The sequence below is a fragment of the Nansenia antarctica genome (genome assembly GCF_963989245.1).
Source record: "Nansenia antarctica genome assembly, chromosome: 1".
Classification (NCBI taxonomy): Eukaryota; Metazoa; Chordata; class Actinopteri; order Argentiniformes; family Microstomatidae; genus Nansenia; species Nansenia antarctica.
Genome location: NC_137674.1, coordinates 68,082,704 through 68,105,234, shown reverse-complemented (window position 1 = coordinate 68,105,234; position 22,531 = coordinate 68,082,704). Strand labels below are relative to the sequence as shown.

At 46.5% G+C, this 22,531-nt stretch overlaps 1 protein-coding gene across 1 annotated transcript in view; it reads left to right on the top strand.

Moving 5' to 3' along the window:
- The first annotated feature begins 1,478 nt into the window (after window positions 1–1,478).
- The window catches only part of ezrb (ezrin b), a 31,795-nt gene continuing 10,742 nt past the window's right edge, over window positions 1,479–22,531 (top strand). The window contains exons 1-7 of the mRNA XM_080541150.1: window positions 1,479–1,505; window positions 2,610–2,700; window positions 8,038–8,121; window positions 12,858–12,953; window positions 16,101–16,375; window positions 16,800–16,883; window positions 17,352–17,498. Of these exons, the coding sequence (XP_080397276.1) occupies window positions 2,689–2,700; window positions 8,038–8,121; window positions 12,858–12,953; window positions 16,101–16,375; window positions 16,800–16,883; window positions 17,352–17,498 (698 nt within the window). The 5' untranslated portion in view covers window positions 1,479–1,505; window positions 2,610–2,688. The remainder of the gene's footprint in view (window positions 1,506–2,609; window positions 2,701–8,037; window positions 8,122–12,857; window positions 12,954–16,100; window positions 16,376–16,799; window positions 16,884–17,351; window positions 17,499–22,531) is intronic.

Genomic DNA, 22,531 nt, shown 5'->3' with positions numbered 1-22,531 from the left:
GCCTAGACCTGTGGCAGGTTACTGCCGTAGGGGTTACCTCATATATACGGCTCTATTTTAATCCTGCTCAACTATTGGTCAGCTCGCAGTTATGACACCTCCCAGCCCAGTTCGCAGCGCTTCCTAGGTTGAGTTTTTGGGCGTATGCCTCTCTGACGCACACTATTCCTCAACTCCACAAATAGAAACGATAATGCAAATAAACATCTAAGCTATCACATTTGTTTGGTTGTCAAGCCAGCGTGGTTCTTTTGTTATGAAGTAACAGAAGTTTGCACTTCCAATGTGTATAACGATGTGTAAAAGACAAATGTCAAATTAATTTCTTTGCCTATTATTATTTTTTTAAAGTTGGACCATAAATCAATTATAGAACACCCCTAAACTCAATGACTGTGATGTGTATATGCTCATACGTAATGCCCTGATGCTCTTATAAATTATAACTTTGGTTATCTTAAGGTCTTATATTCCTTTTGTTGATACATTTACTTTACCCTATCTAGTCTGTCAACCTCAAGGTCCTGGTGTCAGTCCTTGTAGCCTAGCCTATAGTGAAATAATGTTGCGGAGTGCTCCAGTTTAAACATGTAGCCGAATATATTGTAGTTAATTTGATAACTTCATATTTTGGGGATTTATAGTATGCCATCAAACACACTTAAAATAGATAAAGAAAAGCAAAGTGCAGTGATTTGTTAGCATCGAATAGGACAAATTATTATTAACCATCATTTATAGGTGAATGGGGCCCTTGCATTAGTCTAAATTCTAAATATCACGGTATATGCACATAGGCTAACATAATCGTCAAATTCTTATTAAAAATGTAAAATAATAATCAATGGTCCTTCAATAAAGATGTTTATGATCCTGTGAAAATATTGCCTCCCTTTCGAACCGCCGTTTTATCTCTAATCACCATCTCTTTATCTAATCAATCTAATCATAATCTTTATTTTAGTCTTAAGTAGACAAGTGTCCAGTTTTGCCTATACATTAGCCTACATGAGATGCACTTTATTGCAATTAATGGGCCTTAGCTTCGATGCATTTCATGTGGGCCTAATTGATGGGAGTTGCTGTCGTAGTATGCGGATCATGGTCCCTCCAGCCTGGCTGGCACCGTGACCAACAGGAACTCCTGCTGCAACCAGGCGGCAATTGTCGGATAGAGGGTCGCTGTGAACAGAGGGTCTGATTAGGGGCTGCGTTTGTAAAAATCGATCTGAGAGCACCGGAGCGCACACTGGGTTCAACGTCATAAAGGGACCAAGTTATTTGATTGGACGAGAGGCATTCCATGAGTGCTGATCAGATTTTCAGAGCGGATTTGACGAACGCAACCAGAGTGTCGCTGTGAACAGAGCGTTTCTGTAACAGAGGGTCAGCAGCAGCCATATTGCCGCGCTGCGCGTCCAGCAGAGGGAGGGAGTATCGGGAGTATCCGCGGCTACAGCTGTGGTGGAACCGTCCGTCTCATCTCTAATCACACACCTGCTTTGGTAAGACAACTCCATCTACGAAGTCACATCACACAGTGTATCGAACATTTATGTCAGTGTGAAGCCAACCTGGAGATGCTGTCTACTTTGTTTCCGCACTTGTTTCTGCACTTAACGCCGCCTCTCTCTCCACAGAAGAGACACATCTCACAACAGGTGTCTGGGGTTAGGGAGGGAGGGGGATGTGGCTTAGTGGAAAAGGCTAGCATTGTTTTGTAACATTCTGGAGCTACAAATCACAAATGTACAAATGTGGCGTAATTTCAGATGCTTGTGTTTTACAGCAGCTTATACAAATGTCTGCCTGATCGTGAGTAACTTAGTTTGACAGGATTTGACAACTCCACTGTAAATCTGGGTTTGGTTGTGTCGTTGGACTAGTATGCTACGAAAGAACAACGAAAGAACAGGCTATCCAAAATGCATTTTAACGCACGTAAAGAATCCTAGGCGCCCTAACCCTATTATATATATATATATATATATATATATATATATATATATATATATATATATATATATATATATATATATATATCTCATATATATCATATTATGTTTCCATTAGAACTGAAGTGTTATGCTACTTTTGAGTTAATAGCCTAACCTCCAATGGCTGGTTCCCATATGTAATAAAAGTGAAGCTGTTATTCACTGTGAAAAAAACTCCCAACACGATGATGGCCGAGACACAAGTTGTTCCATTGTTGTCAACCCCAACAGATACCATGTAACTAACAACCGAGAGTTCCTGCAAGAGCGACTTTGGATCGTCGCCACTCAGATTCTATATTGATCGCAGTGTCTCATTCTCAACACTACTCTGTAGCATATAACCCTACTAACCCTGTGGTGCTGAGGTGAGGTGTGGACAGAGAAGGGCGGAGACTCACAACTAACACATTATAGCCCAAAATCCTTTTGTGACCCATTTGGGGTGAGGCTCGTTTTAATCTGGAGTTCCATGTTTAATAATGATTCATATGGCTGTACGTGGACTGCGTCAATCAGTCTCGCAGCGTACGAGTGTAAAGGAAGGATAGTCAACTGAGTCAGTGTCGCCGGCGAGCCTCAAACCCGTTTCTCCTCTTTCTCTCTCCACAGGAACACTGTGAACGTCATCTGTCTATCCGAAGGGTTTAGGAACCACTTCTACAGCTCCGAGCCAGGAAAAGGACACAAAATGCCGAAAGCAGTAAGTAGCCTACTGTTCAGTTTTTTAAGAAATATTTCTACGTTTTCAACATAATGATCAGTATTGAAAAAATGCCACTTCACTAAAAATGATATGTTGCGTTGACAGCATTTAGTCCCTGAATCTAGATGTGAGGAGAGAGAGAGAGAGAGAGAGAGATGCCACGATGTCTGTTGAGATGTGTAAAGGCTCTGCTAGTAGTAGGCTTCTGGACTGACTTGATCACACAGATCATTTAGAATAAGGGTCGCATTGTCTGTTCAGTTGCTACATTTAAATGGAGAAAAAAAAAGACGTTTCATTGATATCTTTATGTCTGCTTGTTAGTAATTTGTAAGTGTTCAGAGTGTGATACTACTGTTATAGACCAGTGAACCACCTTAACCTGCCACACTGTCCAGTCCTTCACATGACCTTAGTAATAAGTTGACACTCTAGTAGTAGTAGTAGTAATAACTTGGCAGTAGTTTACATGGGTTCAGAACTGATAAGCTTTTTGTTGGCAATTTGTATGGTACTTCCCCGAAAATAGTGTATAGGTATTGCAAAACAGTGGACTTCTATATATTCTGACAAAAGAGGAACTCCAGGCAGAACTAAAGAGTTATGACTATGCAATTAGAGATATTAACAGTTTATTTTTTTTACCATTCTATCAGCCTCTGAAATCACGAGATGATCTGTGAGTAGATGAAGTGCTACTTTTCATGGCATAATGATCTAAAGAAGTTCCCAGTTGAACAGTGTAGGCTACTGTGTTGTGTCCAGTGTCATCAGACCACTTCTCTTTGATCCAAGGCATCCCCCCGGTAGGGATCATTAAGTATGTTGTCGGTCTCCTCAGAACGGCCACAGAGTTTGTTGTGCACGTCTCTGTGTGGAAGTGACATCACCAGTGTGGTGCTGGCCACATGACAGCCCTCTGCCACTCCTTGGCCAGGCAGAAAACTAGGCCTTTTTGGGATATAATGGGAGACTGTTTTGTTTTCCATTATATCAATGACGCGGCGTGTAAGCATTGATTTTTTTTTTTTTTTACTGGGACTGACTCACTTGTCCCTATACCTACCGATACCTAATAACTGCCAACTGAATGGGCCATGAAATATTACTAAGACTTTAAGTCTATTTTAATGAATTGGCTCTTTTGATTTGTTTTTTCTTTTCTTTTGAGTGAACAGTTTTTCTTCTCTCAAAATAATCCCCAAAATGCTGAGTTGTATTTTCATCATTGGTTGGCAAATAGGGGTTTATGTTGGCTGTGGCAGTTACTCTCTCAGAGTGGAAGAGCTTTCTAGAACACTGTGAAATGAGGTTATGGATGGGTAGAACTTTTACTGATCTCATCAACTCTTATTGAAATTCACTATACATTCAACTATAAAAGGGTGTCACCCATTGTAGCTACAGTATACGCCACGCGTTAATATGTACAGTATCAGAACTGTATTCTTGAGCTGCACTTCTGCCTGTCAAAGGAGAATTTCTGTCACTGTGTGACAGACAATAAAGCAATATTGAATCTAAACATTGTGGCTTTATGGTGTGTTTGGAAACGGTTAACTTCATTTGGTGTAAGGAGAAGAGAAAAGCTGAGTAACTCAGTCAGTCAGATCAGATTTGAGCAGGTTGAGAAGGGATCCTGGTTTGGTCTCTCTCTCTCTAGCTCATGTTACACATTGTCAGAATGTGACACATTATCATGAAGTGGATGACGGAGCTCCTTGGCTCTCCCCTGAATCCTGCTTCCGTGCAGTCACCCATGTGACAGACGCCACCACGCCAGGCGGGGCCTGCCATCAACATGGATGGGTGTTTCCTTTTCATGTCCAAACCCATTGTTAGCCATTTGTTCCTTTGAATTATTGATAACTCATTGATGCCTGTTTACGCCCACAGGCTATGTCACTCCACGAAATTATGGATTTACACTTAATGCATTATTATTATGTGTGTCTTAGGTGTTTCTAAACACTGTGTTTTATCAACGACCTGGTTAGGCAGAGGTGCCAAGCCCCAGTTGACATCTGGTAATCCACTTAATTACAGTTGTCACTTCTAAAGACCTTAATGAAGGAATGAGGACCAGCAGGGATTAGGCTTTTACGGGCCTCCACAGCACCTAGGGCGCTGAGCAGGGGAGGCTGGCGGAGGTAGAAATCGGAGGACAGGCTCCTTGTAATGCATGGAACGGAGTTAGGAATGGTATATCAAAACGCATGATTACCATTTCTCGTTTTCATTCCACACATTACAATACCGTTCCCTATTCCAATACTTGCATTACAATGAGCCCGGCCTCCGATTTCTACCTCCACCAGCCTCCCCTGGCGCTAAGGTAGTAGCTCACACCAGGTAGCGCTGGGGTTTATGGGTATATTGCTCTGTGAGCATTCCAGTGCAGTTCCCATGACTACGCACATTGCAAAGGACTCTTGTAAAGCCGTGCAGACCTTGTGCATGGCTAAATACTGAATGGGACAAACAGTGGTATGCATGTGCACCCCCCCCACCCCCACCCCCAAGAACCAACTAGTTGACCTTACCTTGGGGTTAAGATATAGGCCAAGGATACACAAGGCTGTTTTACTATGCCACGTCAATAGAGTGTAATTGTGTATTTGTTACAATAAAGGCCACATATGTGACACATTCTAATGCTTTGGTCCTCATAACAGGATCCAATGTAATGAACAGACTTTTCTTTAGAAAAATGTGAATACATTTCCGCGTTGTTGAAAATCGATGACACATCGCTAGTCAACTAACACAGCTTATTCTGTGAGCCTGCTAACAGTGTAAAGTAGTGTTATAGTTAACTAGGTAGCAGTGGGGGGATTACTCACCCAATCCATTGCATTGCAGTATTTTTGGCTTGACTAGCGAGTTTGTGTTCTCGTTGAAACGTTGTTCCGTGTTTCAAAAGAAAAGTCTGAACATTTCGATTGGTTGCCGATATGAGGACGTTATGAGGACACATTAGAACGTGTCACAAATGCTAGCCTAACTATTTCTGGTTGGTTTGTCACAGGCGGACGTTTCAAATCTAACGTTCTAGAACTCCCAGTGAACTGCTCTCACCCTGGGGGACAGTTGTGTTTTATGGTGGAGGATAACCGGAGTGTTTCTCTGGAGCGATCGCTGTGACCATAGTTAATGAATAAGTCCCATTCTGAGTTTGAGTCTAGTTTCTTGTCATAACTGTATGAGCAAGCCTGTTTTATGTAGTGTGTTTTTGTAGTTTCAAAATGATTCTTGCTCACCGGAGGTGCACATACACACACACACACGCAGTGGAAATCTGGGCCTTTGCCTGGTTGTATTTTTAGTATTTGTGTGTCATGTTTTGAATGACCTCAGTTTATTGTGAGTTACCATTTGAGGCCTAAACACTGAGATCAGATATCACCTCCCCCCTGGTTTCAGTCTGCCTGCCCCCCCAGTGCCCACTCATTTGTTCCACTCTCTGTCCCGGCCAGGGTGTGTGTTCTTAGGTACAGCAGCTTTTACAGTTGGTGAAGATATACACATTTTTAAAAAATAAATAAAAAACATTGAGGACCTCGCACTTTTCCCCTCTCCCCCCCTCTCCTCTCTCACTCAGCTGGTCTGGAGTCAGGCCCTCTGTGTTATCACAGTGACCCAGTCTGTCTCACTCCCCCACATAGCTGTCCTGAAGTCCATTTCTCTGTGTGTTTTCTGGGAGTCAGGGTCCATTAGAATGCACAGTGGTGCAGGAGAGAGAGACCACTGGGGAGGCACCACTGAAAGGGGATCTTTGTGTTGCTGTGTAAATGGTGGGTTTCACTCTTGGATGCTGTTTTCTCCCCACAGGCGGTTCAGGAGCCCCCCCACCCACAGGTTTTGTGGTGTTCATGTCAGACGTGGACTCCCCCCGCCCCCCCCACCCCCTCTCCTAACGCTGGTCTCAGGCCCTGACTGCCATCTTCACCCTGCCACCCCCCCACTCCCGTCACAGCTACAGAATGGGACTGCCCCCAACAAGCTATTCATTATGGAGATGAGGCTTTTTCAACGCATTATCTTAAAAAGAGCGGAATTTGGATTTTCTGTGGAGTGGGTAGTTGTTGAGTTGACCGTACGGTACCTACAGTACCATGGTAGTCCTGCCAGTTAGTCTGTGTCGGTTCAGCGCGAGGCAGCCGCGCGGTGAGTCAACAGCTCAGTCAGAGCCCAGGCCCAGACGATCCCGTGGGCCGCTTATTACTGTTTCCAGTGGGCGTCATTGAGTTTGCTCACTTCCAGAGCCTCAATGTCATTCACAATAGTCAGGAGATGAGAGATCTCTGTTAGCCTCTGTTAGCAGCCTCCTCCCTCCCCTCTTCCCTGAGTCCACATACTTCTTTATATGGGGTTTCACTGCGCTCCAATAACTTGAGTAAATACTGCAGATCTCTTTTTTGGGGGGGGGGCGGAAACTGGCAAAAACAAGTTGACCTCCTATTTAGGAAAGAGGGACGTGTGTTGTAGTGTGTGTGTTGGTGATCACAGTGCTGGCGTTGTAATGAACGCAGACTGCAGACTATCAGTGAAATGTAAATGCAATGTGATGATAACTCCTCTCCCACATGAATTCTGACTCTCTCTCTTGTAACAAACGGTCAACGTCATGTCTCATTCATAAGACTGAGGAGGAGGAGGAGAAGGAGGAGGCGTTCCCTTTGGAACATATGGCTTTGTTTGTGGTTTTGTAACTCTCTGTTTTGAAACTGTTTATGACCACGGTGGACCTCCAATGAAACCCGCATTCAGACCTCACCTCATAAAGCACAGTCACAACGCTAGATGGAACTACCATGTTTGTGCACATAGGTTAGCCTTATCAATCATTAACCGAAGAATGGAAAGGCATGCCTTTTCTCTGTGTGAATAGCGAGTGAGCGGACATTGTCTGTGGAGGTCGACCTCCTCCCTGCCTCCCTGCCCCCGCCGTCCTGACAGGCCTTGTGACGGCCTCTCCCTCCACCTACGCATACCTCCGACAGGGGCCCCTTCAGAGGTCTGACCCCCTCGGTGGGGGTGATCTGAAGTACATTATGCAGTAGGAGTGTTTCTCACAACCGCGCACGGTTCCGTTTCGAATAGACTTCATGAAATTCCGAAATGAGAACCGCGTGACTAAATATCTAAAGTAAAAACGCCTCACGGTTTAAATATCCTCCTCTCTTTTGAAGCACAACTCAAAACTGTCACTGTTTGACATGCATTACTCTCTCTCTCTCTCTCTCTCTGCTTATTGTTGGTGGCCCGCTTTTGAGCCCTTCTCTGTTTTTTTTTTAATGGGTTTTCCTTGTCGTTTTCTTGTCTCCCCTGCAGGTCAATGTTCGCGTCACCACCATGGACGCTGAGCTGGAGTTCGCCGTCCAGCCTAGCACCACCGGCAAACAGCTCTTCGACCAGGTCTGTGATGCACAACTTAACGGCTGTTCTATTTATAGTTCCGGTCTTTGGTTGTTACTGGTAACAACAACACTTCCCATCATTTTCAACATGTTATGTGTGTTGGTTTTTGTTCATAGAATGGACTGTTTAGGGGAGGCTATGTTAGTTTTTTTAGGCTATGTTAGGTTTTATGTTGCTCATGGGTTCTGCTCTGGTGACCTACTGGACGTTTACCCCACCACCACCTCCCTGCTACCTCCAGGCCTCTACTGACCCATACACCATTGATTTGTTATCTCAGTTCCAAGAGATTTGACAGGGACCTGTTCTTCTCACACCCTCCCTTACTGCCTAGTGTGTCGACCATTTCCAGGTGGGGGGGGGGGGGGCGGACTTAGAGCCAAGATCAGTACGCTCTGAAGCAGGAAGTTTTTGTTCAGATGAGAGTGCAGTATACAGAACTGAACCATTGTCCTTGAAGGGACATAGATATCTATCTAAGTGTCTCTGATGTCAAAGTTGAGAAAAATAACTTGGAAAATACATTCTTGCACAGGATGTTTTTGAATGCAATGTTTGTTCCCCTCAGTTCAAAAAGTGAATAATGTTGTTGCTCTCAGCTCGACTGAACGCCTGTCTTCATGACATCACCGTCAGTTACATCCTTCAGCGAGGATTCCAAAGGCATTATGGGTGATCGGCCTCCTATTCCACCACCGGGAAAGGAAAGACATTGTCTAGGTGCCGCCACTTCCTGAATAACGAGTTTGTCAGTGTTGTGAATGTGTGCTGGCGAGGGAATGTGTACAGGCATTTCACCTCCTGCTTCACCCTGCCGTTCAGACGAGATGAGGTATTTAGTATTATTGAGAAGAGGAGATCAGTTAAACCATAGTTCTAGATCGGTGTTCCTCCTGTGTCAAACTTGTACACAACACACATGTGCACAAATTCCCGCACTAACATGTCAGAATGCCACGCAGCGCACCGTATATCACACACACTGATAGTCGCTGAAATATCCAGTGTCAGAAACGGTTAATTAACATTACATAACGCTAGGCTCAAGTAATGGATTTTCTCAAGTGAACTTTCAGTGTTGAGAACTAAGTGCTGCTTTTCTTGGCCAGGGCTCATTTGAAAAAGAGGCTACTGTCTCAATATGACTACCCCGGTTAAATAAAGAAATATAATAATAAATAAACATTTTTAAAAATTAATAATAATATTTAAAAAAGTGTCTAATGTCTGGTAGCCATGTTCAGAGGCCACAGCCCCCCCTCCCGATGAAATCCTCTGACGTTGGACCGCTGCTTCCTGCGTTCGATGCATGGTGTCCCAGAATGCTGCTGAGATCTTATTTAATTATGAACTTGGCCCCCTTCGCGATAGCTAGAAATGTCCTTGAGAGAAGGCCACGCTCTGCGGGTACACACACACACACACACACACACACACACACATACACATACACAGACACACGCAGACACACACACACACACACGCAGACACACACACACACACACACAGACACAGACTTGTTCTGTGGAAATGCTGAGTTACACAGCGGTGAGCTCATCACTGGAGTGTTCCTGGTAGCGAGACCTGGCGTGGCTCCTGTGGTCGGCCGTGATCACAGCCTCAGGGCCGCTCATACGACAAGAGTCACGGCGTCCTCACGAGAGTCCCCTCTCAAAGTCTTAAACCGATCAATAGTCGACCGCTGTGGACGTGTGTCAGACATCTGCAAAACTCCTCAAGACCCAGACAAACTGAAATGTTTACAAAGCGTCGTTAAGTGTTATAAACACACACAAGATTATCGGTTAATTCTCTCGCCACTTACTATGCATGTGTGGTCCCCGATGGTAGAAGCACAGTATAATACACCATTGCCCTGTGGCTGGCTGTGCCCCCCCCCCCCCCCCCCTTCCCCTCCCTCCCCACCGGCTCTCCCTCACCTCCCCCCCTCGTTCCTCTGGAACTTCACATTAGACAGCGGACGGAGTGAGTAATACCGTGTCTCAGAGCGAGCGGCGGCGGTGGCATTCCTCTGCCTCACCACAGCTCGGCTCGGTGCCTCTCATAAACCAGGCGGGGGGAGAGACTTTCACTGACGCGCCCCTGCAGGAGCCCTGCACGTGCCTGCCTTACGTTACAGTAGAGCTCAGCCCCGACAGCTCACAGCTTCTCTAAACGGTACAGACCTACTTGAGATAATGCCGGGGTCTCTCCTGCAGGGGCAGGGCTTGAGCGAGGGAATCCAGGTCATGCACGCAAGCTCAGCTCACTCACGTCGGTCTCTCTGCAGCCTTAGCTTTCATTGACTCGACGCCGAATGTTTGACTTAGTTTGTCTTTGTTTAGTGATTGGCAGTGGCGCACCTAGTTTGTAGCTCGTTGGTCCAAAGAGAGAGAGGTGCTCTTAATTGTTTTCTTTTTTTTTACACCAATAATAACTAAAAAGTATTTAAAAGCCCAAAAACATTTTCATCGGATATCAATTCACCCATTTTGCTCATGGTACAGTTTACTCTCTCGATATCCTCTTCAACATAACCATTTTTAAAAACATTTGTAGTGTGTTATTAAAGCCCGTTTGACCCATTTCTGGAAGGAAATTGTTACTTCTGCTGACAGACACAGACCTCCCGTTGTACCAAATCCCTGTAGCTTATCCCCTGGGAAAAGCTATCCTTCATTAAGATGCCTCGTCAATACCCCCTCCTCTCACCCCTACTCTCCCTCTCTCTCTGTGTGTGTGTGTGGGTCCCAGAGCAAAACCACCATGAAAGAGGCGATTGTGTCCCGAACCCGTTTCATTACAGGTGAGATGCGGTCAGAAGCGCTCTCTCGTTTCAGCCCTACTAGTGCTTGTTGTTGTGCTAAATAAAATCCTGCAAACCCCCCCCCTCCCTCCCTGAATCACAATCATTCATGTCAGCGCACACAGGTTACCGTGGTCCTGTATTGGATGTCCGTTGGTAAAAGGGGGGGTATGGGGCCGGGGCGGGGGGGTGTTTGATTTAATTTTAACCTTGGCTACTGCTTATCAGATGGAATGGGCTTGGCCGGAGTGCCTGTGTGTTGACTCAAACTTCACCCAGGCAGCCTAGCACCCCACCTGATGCCTGGGTGGGGAGTCTGGCAGAGGCACAGACACAGAGGCCTGCTGGGAGAGATGCCCCCCACCTACAAGGCCCCGGCTAGAGAGGGGAGAGAGACCGTTGACAGTCCCAGTCATACTGAAAAATCATTTAACATTCCTGGAGTCTGTAAAAAAAAAAATCTTGTGTCGGGTGGTTTAACTCAGTCAAGTCAGTGGAAAAGAGAAAGCTCTTCTTTCAAGCACAAGCGATTTACCAGATACCGAACTGGTGATATTCTCTAGAACTCTGTGTGTGTACACTCATCTCCATGTGTTCCAACGTCAGGAAGCGAGTCATACAGCACACAATGGTCATACCATATATCACTCCTCCTCACCAGTCAAACAATAGTGCCTCATTGTTTAAGACAAACCCTACTAATGGTCCCCTTTTGTGTTGTGGGTTTTATCCGCACAAAGACAGAGAACACACAAAGCTCAACGGGGACATGCAAACGGGCTTGCCCAGAAAAGAAAAGAAGAGGAATAGAGTTAGTCCTCTACTGGGATCCTCCCAGATGAGTATTAGACCCTTTTTTAGGCCCTCAAAACTCACCTCTTCAAGCTTGCCATGATGACTAGTTAACCCTCTCCCCCTCCCTTTTCCATGTGTCCCCAGCACTACCTTAATTATACTTTCTTTTATTTCTTTTCTTCTTTTTATCTTTATTCATTTATATTAGTTCCTACTGCAGGATTCTACCCTAGGTCTTTTCACTTTGTAAAGCGTCTTTGAGTCTCTAGAAAAGCGCTATATAAGTCTGATTTATTATTATTATCATCAGAAATGACCAATGCTGCTTTTTAAAATGAGTTTATTGGATGCTCTAGGATGATGTTTTACTGTGCAGGTTTGATCTGTACATGGCAGGACTGATGCAGGACTCATGGCGATGTTAGATTCCTTGCTTTGAACATGTCCGGCACCAGGCCAGTCTCATGCTCGGGCCTGGGAACGGTGTAATCCTATGAGCGTGGCTCAGGTTAGCCTTGGTACCTGAGTATGTCATCTTAAGGACAGACAGGCCTTGCCAACGTGGGCCACGGCGTCACAAGGCCTGTTTCTACAAGCCCTCTACGCTCTGCTTGGCAAGCGGTTGCGTCAGTGACACTTGTGTGACAGAACTGTTAGTTTATTACCCAGATGACTTCGTTGGTTTTTTTGACTGGTGTGAATGATCGTGACGTGCAGTTTCGGTTGACTACTACTGTCCCTGCTACAGCGTTACCTCATCATCTGTGAAAGCAACACGGTTCTGGTAAAAAGCGAGTGAAGGCCTGAACACCAGTCCACGCAGAGCCGTGACTTTATAGGGGTTGATTTTTTACTTGTATCAGCCCTCAAAACCCATTTGTTCACCAAGGCCTTTGGCCCCTAGTTTAGTTTTGTCTCTGTCTCAGTGTTGTTTAGTTTCGTCTGTCTGATTTTCTTTCTGTAAAATCTGTAAAGCATCCTTGCTTTTTTGGGGTTTGTGAAAGGCGCTATATAAAACTAAGATATTATTATTATTATTATTATTGTATCCATTACGATATGGACATGCTGTTGCAGGTCAGTTGAGTTCTTAGTGGTGTATTGAGCTTCTTATCTGCCTTTACCCCCACAGGTGGTGAAGACCATCGGCCTGCGTGAAGTCTGGTACTTTGGGCTCCAGTATACTGATGGTAAAGGATACCCCACCTGGCTGAAACTGGAAAAGAAGGTAAGGAACAGGTCTTCTAAACCAGTAGTTCTCAAACCTCTCCTTGGGGACAGTCGCTCCACATATTTTATCTGTTCCACCACCACCACACCTGATTCAACTAATCAAGTACAAAGCAATTATGATTTGATTAGGTTGAATCAGGTGTGCTGGTGGTGGAACAGATCAAATATGTGGAGCGGCTGCGGGTCCCCAAGGAGAGGTTTGAGAACCACTGCCGTAGGTGCTCTATTTTTTTTCAGTGGCTCTTCAAAGTATCGTTAAACGCCTTTTACCTCCACCACGTTTTGGCCACACCGTTCCAAATGGAACCCAGAGAGGCGATACAGGAAGAGAGAGCCCTGAACATTCTTTCAAAGGGAGGGTCGACATCTGTGCTGCTCAGTGTTTGTCTACCTCTCCGTCAATCAGTAGCCGCCGCATTATGTATTCACCTGAAGTGTCGTGTTCGTGGTCACCATCGACCACTTCCTGTGCGGTGGCTAATAGTTAAGCCCTGTTTCGTTTCCATGTCCAGTCTATTCCAGTCCTCTTTCACATTCCCCTCACCAGCCAGGGCAATATTTGGCAATAACGGCTGAACTCTCAGTGAACCAGCAGGAACGACCTCTGCTTTCCTCTGCTTTCCCTTCGGCTGTTGTCCCTCAGCAAACACAAACCCTTTTCTCAGTCTTTGTTCACTTTTAGCCCCTCCCCGGGCCACTGTGTTCTCGACCCAATGCAATATCTGTATCATAGAGCGCAATCGACTTCTGGAATGAATGTTATGCCAGCGAATGGGCCCGAGTTTCAAACTCTCCTCTCTTCTCCTCTCTTCTCTTCTCTTCTCCTCTCCTCTCCTCTCCTCCACTCCTCTCCTCTCCTCCACTCCTCTCCTCTCCTCCACTCCTCTCCTCTCCTCTCCTCACCTTCCCTCCTCTCCTCTCCTCTCCTCTCCTCCACTCCTCTCCTCTCCTCTCCTCTCCTCTCCTCTCCTCCACTCCTTTCCTCTCCTCTCCTCACCTTCCCTCCCCTCTTCTCCTCTCCTCTCTTCTCCTTCCCTCCTCTCCTCTCCTCTCCTCACCTCTCCTCCACTCCTCTCCTCTCCTCTCCTCTCCTCCACTCCTCTCCTCTCCTCTCCTCTCTTCTCCTTCCCTCCTCTCCTCTCCTCACCTTCCCTCCCCTCTTCTCCTCTCCACTCTTCTCCTTCCCTCCTCTCCTCTCCTCTCCTCTCCTCTCCTCTCCTCCACTCCTCTTCTCTCCTCTCCTCCACTCCTCTCCTCTCCTCCACTCCTTTCCTCTCCTCTCCTCACCTTCCCTCCCCTCTTCTCCTCTCCTCTCTTCTCCTTCCCTCCTCTCCTCTCCCTTCCCTCCTCTCCTCTCTTCTCCTCTCCTCTCCCTTCCCTCCTCTCCTCTCCTCTCCTCCACTCCTCTCCTCCACTCCTCTCCACTCCTCTCCTCACCTTCCCTCCCCTCTTCTCCTCTCCTCTCTTCTCCTTCCCTCCTCTCCTCTCCTCTCCTCACCTTCCCTCCCCTCTTCTCCTCTCCTCTCCCTTCCCATCCTCTCCTCTCCCCTCTTCTTCTGAAGATGGTTATCACGTGGTAAAACACTACCGTATACAGTAGGATCCCCCCCACTATAGTATTCAGATTAGTTCACGTTGCACGGGTTAAGAGGTAATGGTTCCCTTTCTTATGTGTCCATCTGTACCTTCCCCCTGCTCAGTGTAAGCGTGAATAGCTGTAGACTGTGATCATGTGTGTTGAGTGTCGTTATGTGGATCGAGGAGAACGTTTAGTTTGACTTGAAAAGGTGTACAGTATAGGAAAGTGTCAGGATAGTCGTGAGGTTGTTTTACAGTAGGACTGACCTTGGCAGTCTCAGTACAGGAGTGAATGAATGAATGAATTTATTTGACACGTTTTTAAAAAATGGGGTATACAGTTATCGGCTCCAAGGGAGCCTAAAAAGCATACGCGTATAAAAGAGAAGTTGTGGTCCTTTGATGTTAAAAGATGTAGAAAGGTAGAGAGATAAAGGAGGGTGGAGGAGGACTTGGGGCATCGAGGGGGATGAGACGAATGTTATGATGTTTATCTGCACAGTAACAACCGTAAACAAGAGGGAGAAAGAGAAAGAGAGAGAAAAGAGTAGTTGGGGCTTGCTTCCCTTTATGTTGGCTGGCCGGCTTGACTGCAGTAAGCTGTGTGCTGACACTGCGCTGTACAGTAGCTGACCAGCACAATGGCCTCGCTCAAACAGGAATATTCCGGTCGTTTCACACTGCCCCTTTCGCCTCATCAAGACCTTTTGGTTCCTGTTTTAACACACACACACACACACACACACACACACACACACGCACACACATAGAGGAACACGCAGTAAACACATCGCAGTTTCAAGTTTATAAATTCACCTGCTATACTGCATTGCATTACAGACCTTTTTTTACAGTGCGATATAGTATATTGCCGGTTGAGACCAATGATAAAGCTCATGATACATCACCATCTACAGTAACATTGACTCAGTAAATGGACTGACTTATATAGCGCCTTATTCCAAAGCGCTTTACAACGGCCTCTCATTCATCCATTCACACACACATTCACACACCAATGGCAGCAATCTACCATGCAAGGCGCTGGCCCGCTAATTGGGAGCAATTTGGGGTTCAGTGTCTTGCCCCAAAAGCCTGTCTTTCTGTGTCCTGTTGATATTGTTGTACACCTGTTGTCTGTTACTTGTTCTTATTTTCACTTGTTTGCCTATTTTAACCTGCTTTAATTTTCCCTCTTTTATTGTGTTTTATTGTTGTTGTTTCTTCTTTATTATGTTCTCTATATGTAAAGCACTTTGTGACCCTTGGTCTGGGAAAGGTGCTATACAAATAAATGTTACCTACTTACTTACTTACTTACTTACACCTTGACACGTGGCCAGCCGGGCCTCGAACCGCAGATCTGCCGACCTTGCAATCATTAGCTGCCGGCTCTACCTCCTGAACCACCGCTATAATTGCACAGTACAGGTGAAACTAGCAGGCGTTTTATAAACCTGCTGGTTGAGACCAATGATAGAACTCCTGATAATGTTGATTCAGTGTATACCCCCTTTAACCCTCAGACTGAACCCCCCCCACCCCTCCCCGTCTCTCTCCCCAGGTCTCGTCCCAGGACGTGAAGAAGGAGAACCCCCTGCAGTTCAAGTTCCGGGCCAAGTTCTTCCCGGAGGACGTGTCAGAGGAGCTGATCCAGGACATCACCCAGAAGCTGTTCTTCCTGCAGGTGAAGGAGGGGATCCTGAGCGATGAGATCTACTGCCCCCCGGAGACGGCTGTGCTGCTGGCCTCCTACTCTGTGCAGGCCAAGTTCGGAGACTTCTCCAAGGAGCAGCACCAGCCAGGATACCTCACCTCCGACCGCCTGCTGCCCCAGCGGTGAGCACCATCATCCCTAGCTCTCCATCACCCTAGCTCTCCATCACCCTAGCTCTCCATCACCCCTAGCTCTCCATCGCCCTAGCTCCTAGCTCCATCTAGGCCTGTAACAATTCGTTAGCCTCATAGCATAATTGCCTAAGTCATATTTTGGCCAAATTGAGATATCTGCCTCTGAGAACTCTACTCTCCTAACACTGCTGATTCACTGTGCATTATGTGCCTATGCCATCAGCCTGATTCCATCAGAATGCTTGTTACATTCCAAAATCACTATCTGCCCAAGTCATCTCTTTGAAATAGGCATTTTTGACATGGAGGAAGGAGGAGGAGGGAGGAGGAGATAGATAACCCGCTCATGCTCCTTTTCAGAGACAATAACGTGATGTTTGGTTGATGTCATCTCTCCTTGTTTCCCCTCCAGAGTTATGGAGCAGCACAAGCTGTCCAGACAGCAGTGGGAGGAGAGGATCCAGGTGTGGCACGAGGAGCACCGCAGCATGCTCAAGTGAGTGTGTGTGAGTGTGTGTGTGCGTGCGTGCGTCTATGCCGATGTCATAGGGACTCAGTTGTGACACAGTCTGATTATTTGGTCCGCATGTCGGCAACCAATCACCGTTGTTGAGAACCACAACACAAACTCGCTAGTCAAGCCAAAATACTACAATACAATGGATTGGGTGAGTAATCCCCACTGCTACCTAGTTAACTATAACACTACTTTACATTGTCAGCAGGCTCACAAAACAAGCTATGTTAGTTGACTAGCGATGTGTCGTTGTTTTTCAACAACGCGGAAATGTATTCAAGTTTTTCGAAAGAAAAGTCAGATCATTACATCGGATCCCGACATGAGGACCAAAATAATCAGACTGTGTCACAATGGTTTGCGTTCAGACCTAGTCCAGACCTAGTACTTTAGCTAGTGGAAGTGGTCTCTCTTCCTAAGGCCCTCCTCCGTATCCGTTCCTCTCAGGGAGGACGCCATGCTGGAGTACCTGAAGATCGCCCAGGACCTGGAGATGTACGGGGTCAACTACTTTGACATCAAGAACAAGAAGGGGACGGAGCTGTGGCTGGGAGTGGACGCCCTGGGGCTCAACATCTACGAGAAGGAGGACAAGTAAGTAAGCCCCCTTAAGCCCCTCGGGTCCGCAGACAGAACTGAACCCTTTCTGGGTCTTACCGAGACGTGCCCCCATTCTAGCTCTTCTTCACCACCACCACCAACACGACAGGTTGGTTTTCCCATCCTAGCTTACAGTCCATACAGGGCACGTCTCTTCACTACACTCGCTCCCCGCTGGTGGACGCCCTGGGGCTCAACATCTACGAGAAGGAGGACAAGTAAGCCCCCTTAACACTAGAACAGCCGTGTCTATTTTACCTACTATAAGAGCCGCATCGGGGGTCAAATGACCATAGTATTTACAATGGGAAGCTGCTACTTACACACAACGACCACTAGTTGGCACGTCTTGTAAATGATCCTGCCTCCTACTCAGAAAAACTGCAAAATATCTGTATACTATCCTGGTGTGATTTTGAAAATGTAAGGATACTGGGTGGTAGAACGCACATATCTAGAAAAAGTCATGAAAGGAGAGTTCTGAAATTTGATCGAGTGCAAAGATGAAAAAAAAAAAAGGTTACTCACAGGGTCAAATGACCCCACCCATGGCTGTTCTAGTGTTAAGCCGACATAACCGAACCCTTTCTGGGTCTTACCGAGACGCGCCCGTTCTAGCTCTGCTTCACCACCACCACCACCACCACCACCATGACAGGTTGGTTTTCCCGCCCTAGCTTACAGTCCAGACAGGACACAGTAGTGACCCCCCTCCCACCCTCAGTTAATCAATACCTGTGGAGATCATTGTCACCAAGACAATAAGACAGCAATGAGTAACTGTGTCTCTCCACTGATCCCCCCCCACTTGTCTCCCTCAGTGGCTTTTGACTGTGTCGTATTAGCCAAGGTCGCTAATCCACCTTGCTTGTTGCTAAGCTCAAACAGAAACACATGATACAGTACCGGGCCCCTCCCAGGGGATACGAGGGGTTACTGTGTGTGCTGGTTACCCAGCTCCCTGGCGGTTGGTTTGGTCTCTGGGGCTACTGGGTTAGAGAGATCACTTTTATTACAACTTTCTGTACTAAGTACACAAGAATCAAATTCTTTGACTTTGGTTCCTGAACATTGCCATTGGCAGCATTCAGATACAATAATAATAAGTAACTAACCCTACGTTGATGAAGTAATAAAGTGGTAAGGCAAGGCAAGTGTATTTGTATAGCACATTTCATACAACAGAAGAGAAGAGAAGAGAAGAGAGGAGAGGAGAAGAGAAGAGAGGAGAGTTTGAAAGTGGTGGTTGGGGTTAGACTAGACTGGGGCAGCGCGAAGGACTCTTACCGCTTAACTCCACAACGTGAGTTCCCTTCTCAGTCACTGACCCGGTCAGGCAGGAGGGCGGGCAGCACCACAGGGCCTCCCCTCCTCTGGGCCAGCCTCCAGCCTCCATAGCCGCTGGCCGCGCTGTGTTGTTGACGACGGGTCCGTTGCCCCCCTGCTCTCACCCGGGGCCAGCTGAGTGTTTGAACTCTCTGTGCCAAAATCTGTTGGAAGCCGTGTGGCTCCTCCACAGCTCTCCTCAGCGAGCCATGAATTACAGCTCCTTCGACCGCTAATGAGAAAGTGTATCGACTTGAGTACCCCCCCCCCCCACGACCACAGATGGCGTCTCCTGTAACTTGAACGGCTCCTTTGGGACCCTCATTGTCTCCCCCTGACCACATCATGGTGGGTTGTGCCCAGCTGTTTAGATGCATTATGTTTTTCTTTTAAATCCACATTTAACACCAATTTAGTTGACATCATGTGTTCAATCAAACACAGTGTTTATTAGCTTTACAACTGCTAACTGCTCTGCTCTGCTACACACTCCTGGTTAATCTAACACCTGTGTTTTAACTTGACTGTACTCTGATACCTGTAAAATCTGGCACACCAGAAGTAGAGAAATGGGCCAAGCAGGACAGACAGGCCTCTCTGTGTGTGTGTGTGTGTGTGTGTGTGTGTGTGTGTGTGTGTGTGTGTGTGTGTGTGTGTGTGTGTGTGTCTTTGTGCACTCTGGGCTCGGCAAAGAAATGCCTCTCTCCCACAGTGCCCTCTGCTGTAACCATGACGACGCCAACTGGTTTTTCAAGCTGCGTGGCACTTAAGAATGTCAGGCTAACCTCCATACAGACTCTCTATGAGGCAGGCTAACCTACAGTACAGACTCTATGAGGGAGGCTAACCTACAGTACAGACTCTATGAGGGAGGCTAACCTACAGTACAGACTCTATGAGGGAGGCTAACCTACAGTACAGACTCTATGAGGGAGGCTAACCTACAGTACAGACTCTATGAGGGAGGCTAACCTACAGTACAGACTCTATGAGGCAGGCTAACCTACAGTACAGACTCTATGAGGGAGGCTAACCTACAGTACAGACTCTATGAGGGAGGCTAACCTACAGTACAGACTAACCTACAGTACAGACTCTATGAGGGAGGCTAACCTACAGTACAGACTCTATGAGGGAGGCTAACGTACAGTACAGACTCTATGAGGGAGGCTAACCTACAGTACAGACTAACCTACAGTACAGACTCTATGAGGGAGGCTAACCTACAGTACAGACTCTATGAGGGAGGCTAACCTACAGTACAGGCTCTATGAGGCAGGCTAACCTACAGTACAGACTCTATGAGGGAGGCTAACCTACAGTACAGACTAACCTACAGTACAGACTCTATGAGGGAGGCTAACCTACAGTACAGACTCTATGATGGAGGCTAACCTACAGTACAGACTCTATGAGGGAGGCTAACCTACAGTACAGGCTCTATGAGGCAGGCTAACCTACAGTACAGGCTCTATGAGGGAGGCTAACCTACAGTACAGACTCTATGAGGGAGGCTAACCTACAATACAGACTAACCTACAATACAGACTAACCTACAGTACAGACTAACCTACAATACAGACTCTGAGGGAGGCTAACGTACAGTACAGACTCTGAGGGAGGCTAACCTACAGTACTGACTCTATGAGGGAGGCTAACCTACAGTACTGACTCTATGAGGGAGGCTAACGTACAGTACAGACTCTATGAGGGAGGCTAACGTACAGTACCGACTCTATGAGGGAGGCTAACCTACAGTACAGACTAACCTACAATACAGACTCTATGAGGGAGGCTAACGTACAGTACAGACTCTATGAGGGAGGCTAACCTACAGTACAGACTAACCTACAATACAGGCTAACCTACAGTACAGGCTAACCTACAATACAGACTCTATGAGGGAGGCTAACGTACAGTACAGACTCTATGAGGGAGGCTAACGTACAGTACAGACTCTATGAGGGAGGCTAACGTACAGTACAGACTCTATGAGGGAGGCTAACGTACAGTACCGACTCTATGAGGGAGGCTAACCTACAGTACAGACTCTGAGGGAGGCTAACCTACAGTACAGACTCTATGATGGAGGCTAACCTACAGTACAGACTCTGAGGGAGGCTAACCTACAGTACTGACTCTATGAGGGAGGCTAACCTACAGTACAGACTCTGAGGGAGGCTAACCTACAGTACAGACTCTGAGGGAGGCTAACCTACAGTACTGACTCTATGAGGGAGGCTAACCTACAGTACTGACTCTATGAGGGAGGCTAACCTACAGTACAGACTCTATGAGGGAGGCTAACCTACAGTACTGACTCTATGAGGGAGGCTAACCTACAGTACTGACTCTATGAGGGAGGCTAACCTACAGTACTGACTCTATGAGGGAGGCCAACCTACAGTACAGACTCTATGAGGGAGGCTAACCTACAGTACAGACTCTATGAGGGAGGCTAACCTACAGTACAGACTCTATGAGGGAGGCAGGCTTCAGACAAAAATGTGCACACACAACGCACACTCAGTGTATTAACTCCTCAGGCACTGCTGTTACAAGTGTATGAAACACACACACGCACACACACACACACACACACACACACACACACACACACACACACACACACACACACACACACACACTTAAAACCTCAGCAGTATGAGATCCTAGAGATCTAGGCACAATTCCATATTTGACCCTAAACAGGAGATTTTAGTCTTTTTGTACCATGATCAATTGTAAAAAAAAAAAAAATGTTTTGGGGAAATCCTACATAAAAGAGAATGCACCCGTCATGAGGTGGTGTGAAGCCTAATTGATCAGTTGTTAGACAGATGAAATACTCTAAATCAGGTCTTCCTAAGCTATATCTGTAGCTTCCTCTATTAGCTCCACTTCCACTAGCTTCATACAACTTGGTTCCCACAGCCGAGACTGAAGCTGCCTAAGTACCTCAGGAGTTAACACCCAAACCAGGATAATCTCCCTCCCAGACACAGCCAAGACACAAGACACAGCCAAGCAGACTCCAAAATAGTACAGCTCAAAGCTAAAGCCAGCAGTGTGGTATCTCCCAGACATGAGTTTCTCCTCACATTTACACCTTCACTCTTCACTGCCCTGGCTCCCCGTTGGTGGAATGAGCTTTCCACAGTTGTCCGAACTGCAGAGTCACTCCCCATCTTCCGCCGTAGACTGAAGACTCATCTCTTCAGGTTACACCTTAACTGCTCCTCCTGAGACATCTACTACCCCTCAGCACTGTGTCTCCTGAGACATCTACTACAGCCCAGCACTACTGTAAGCACCTGCTTAGCCCTATACTGTGTCTCCTAAGAGTTCTACTTCCCCCCTTGTACTGTTTCTCCTGTGTCCAAAAAATAAATAAAATAAGATCTCTCTTCTTCTATCACGACGACTGCCAATGGCCCCTGGCCTGAGCTAGATTACTCTTCTTGCTACGACTGGTGGATTGATGATTCACTTGCTTAGTCAAATGTATCAATTGTAAGTCGCTTTGGAATAAGGCGTCTGCTAAATGGCAACATTTTTAATGTAAATGTACACCAGCGATCACTATCGCAGATGCTATAATACCAAGCAGGTCATATTAGCATCCAATACCGCTGTTTAAAACAAACAAACAGTGAATTTCTACGCCCACATTCCAATGTTTAAGCCAGTGTCAGGCTTCA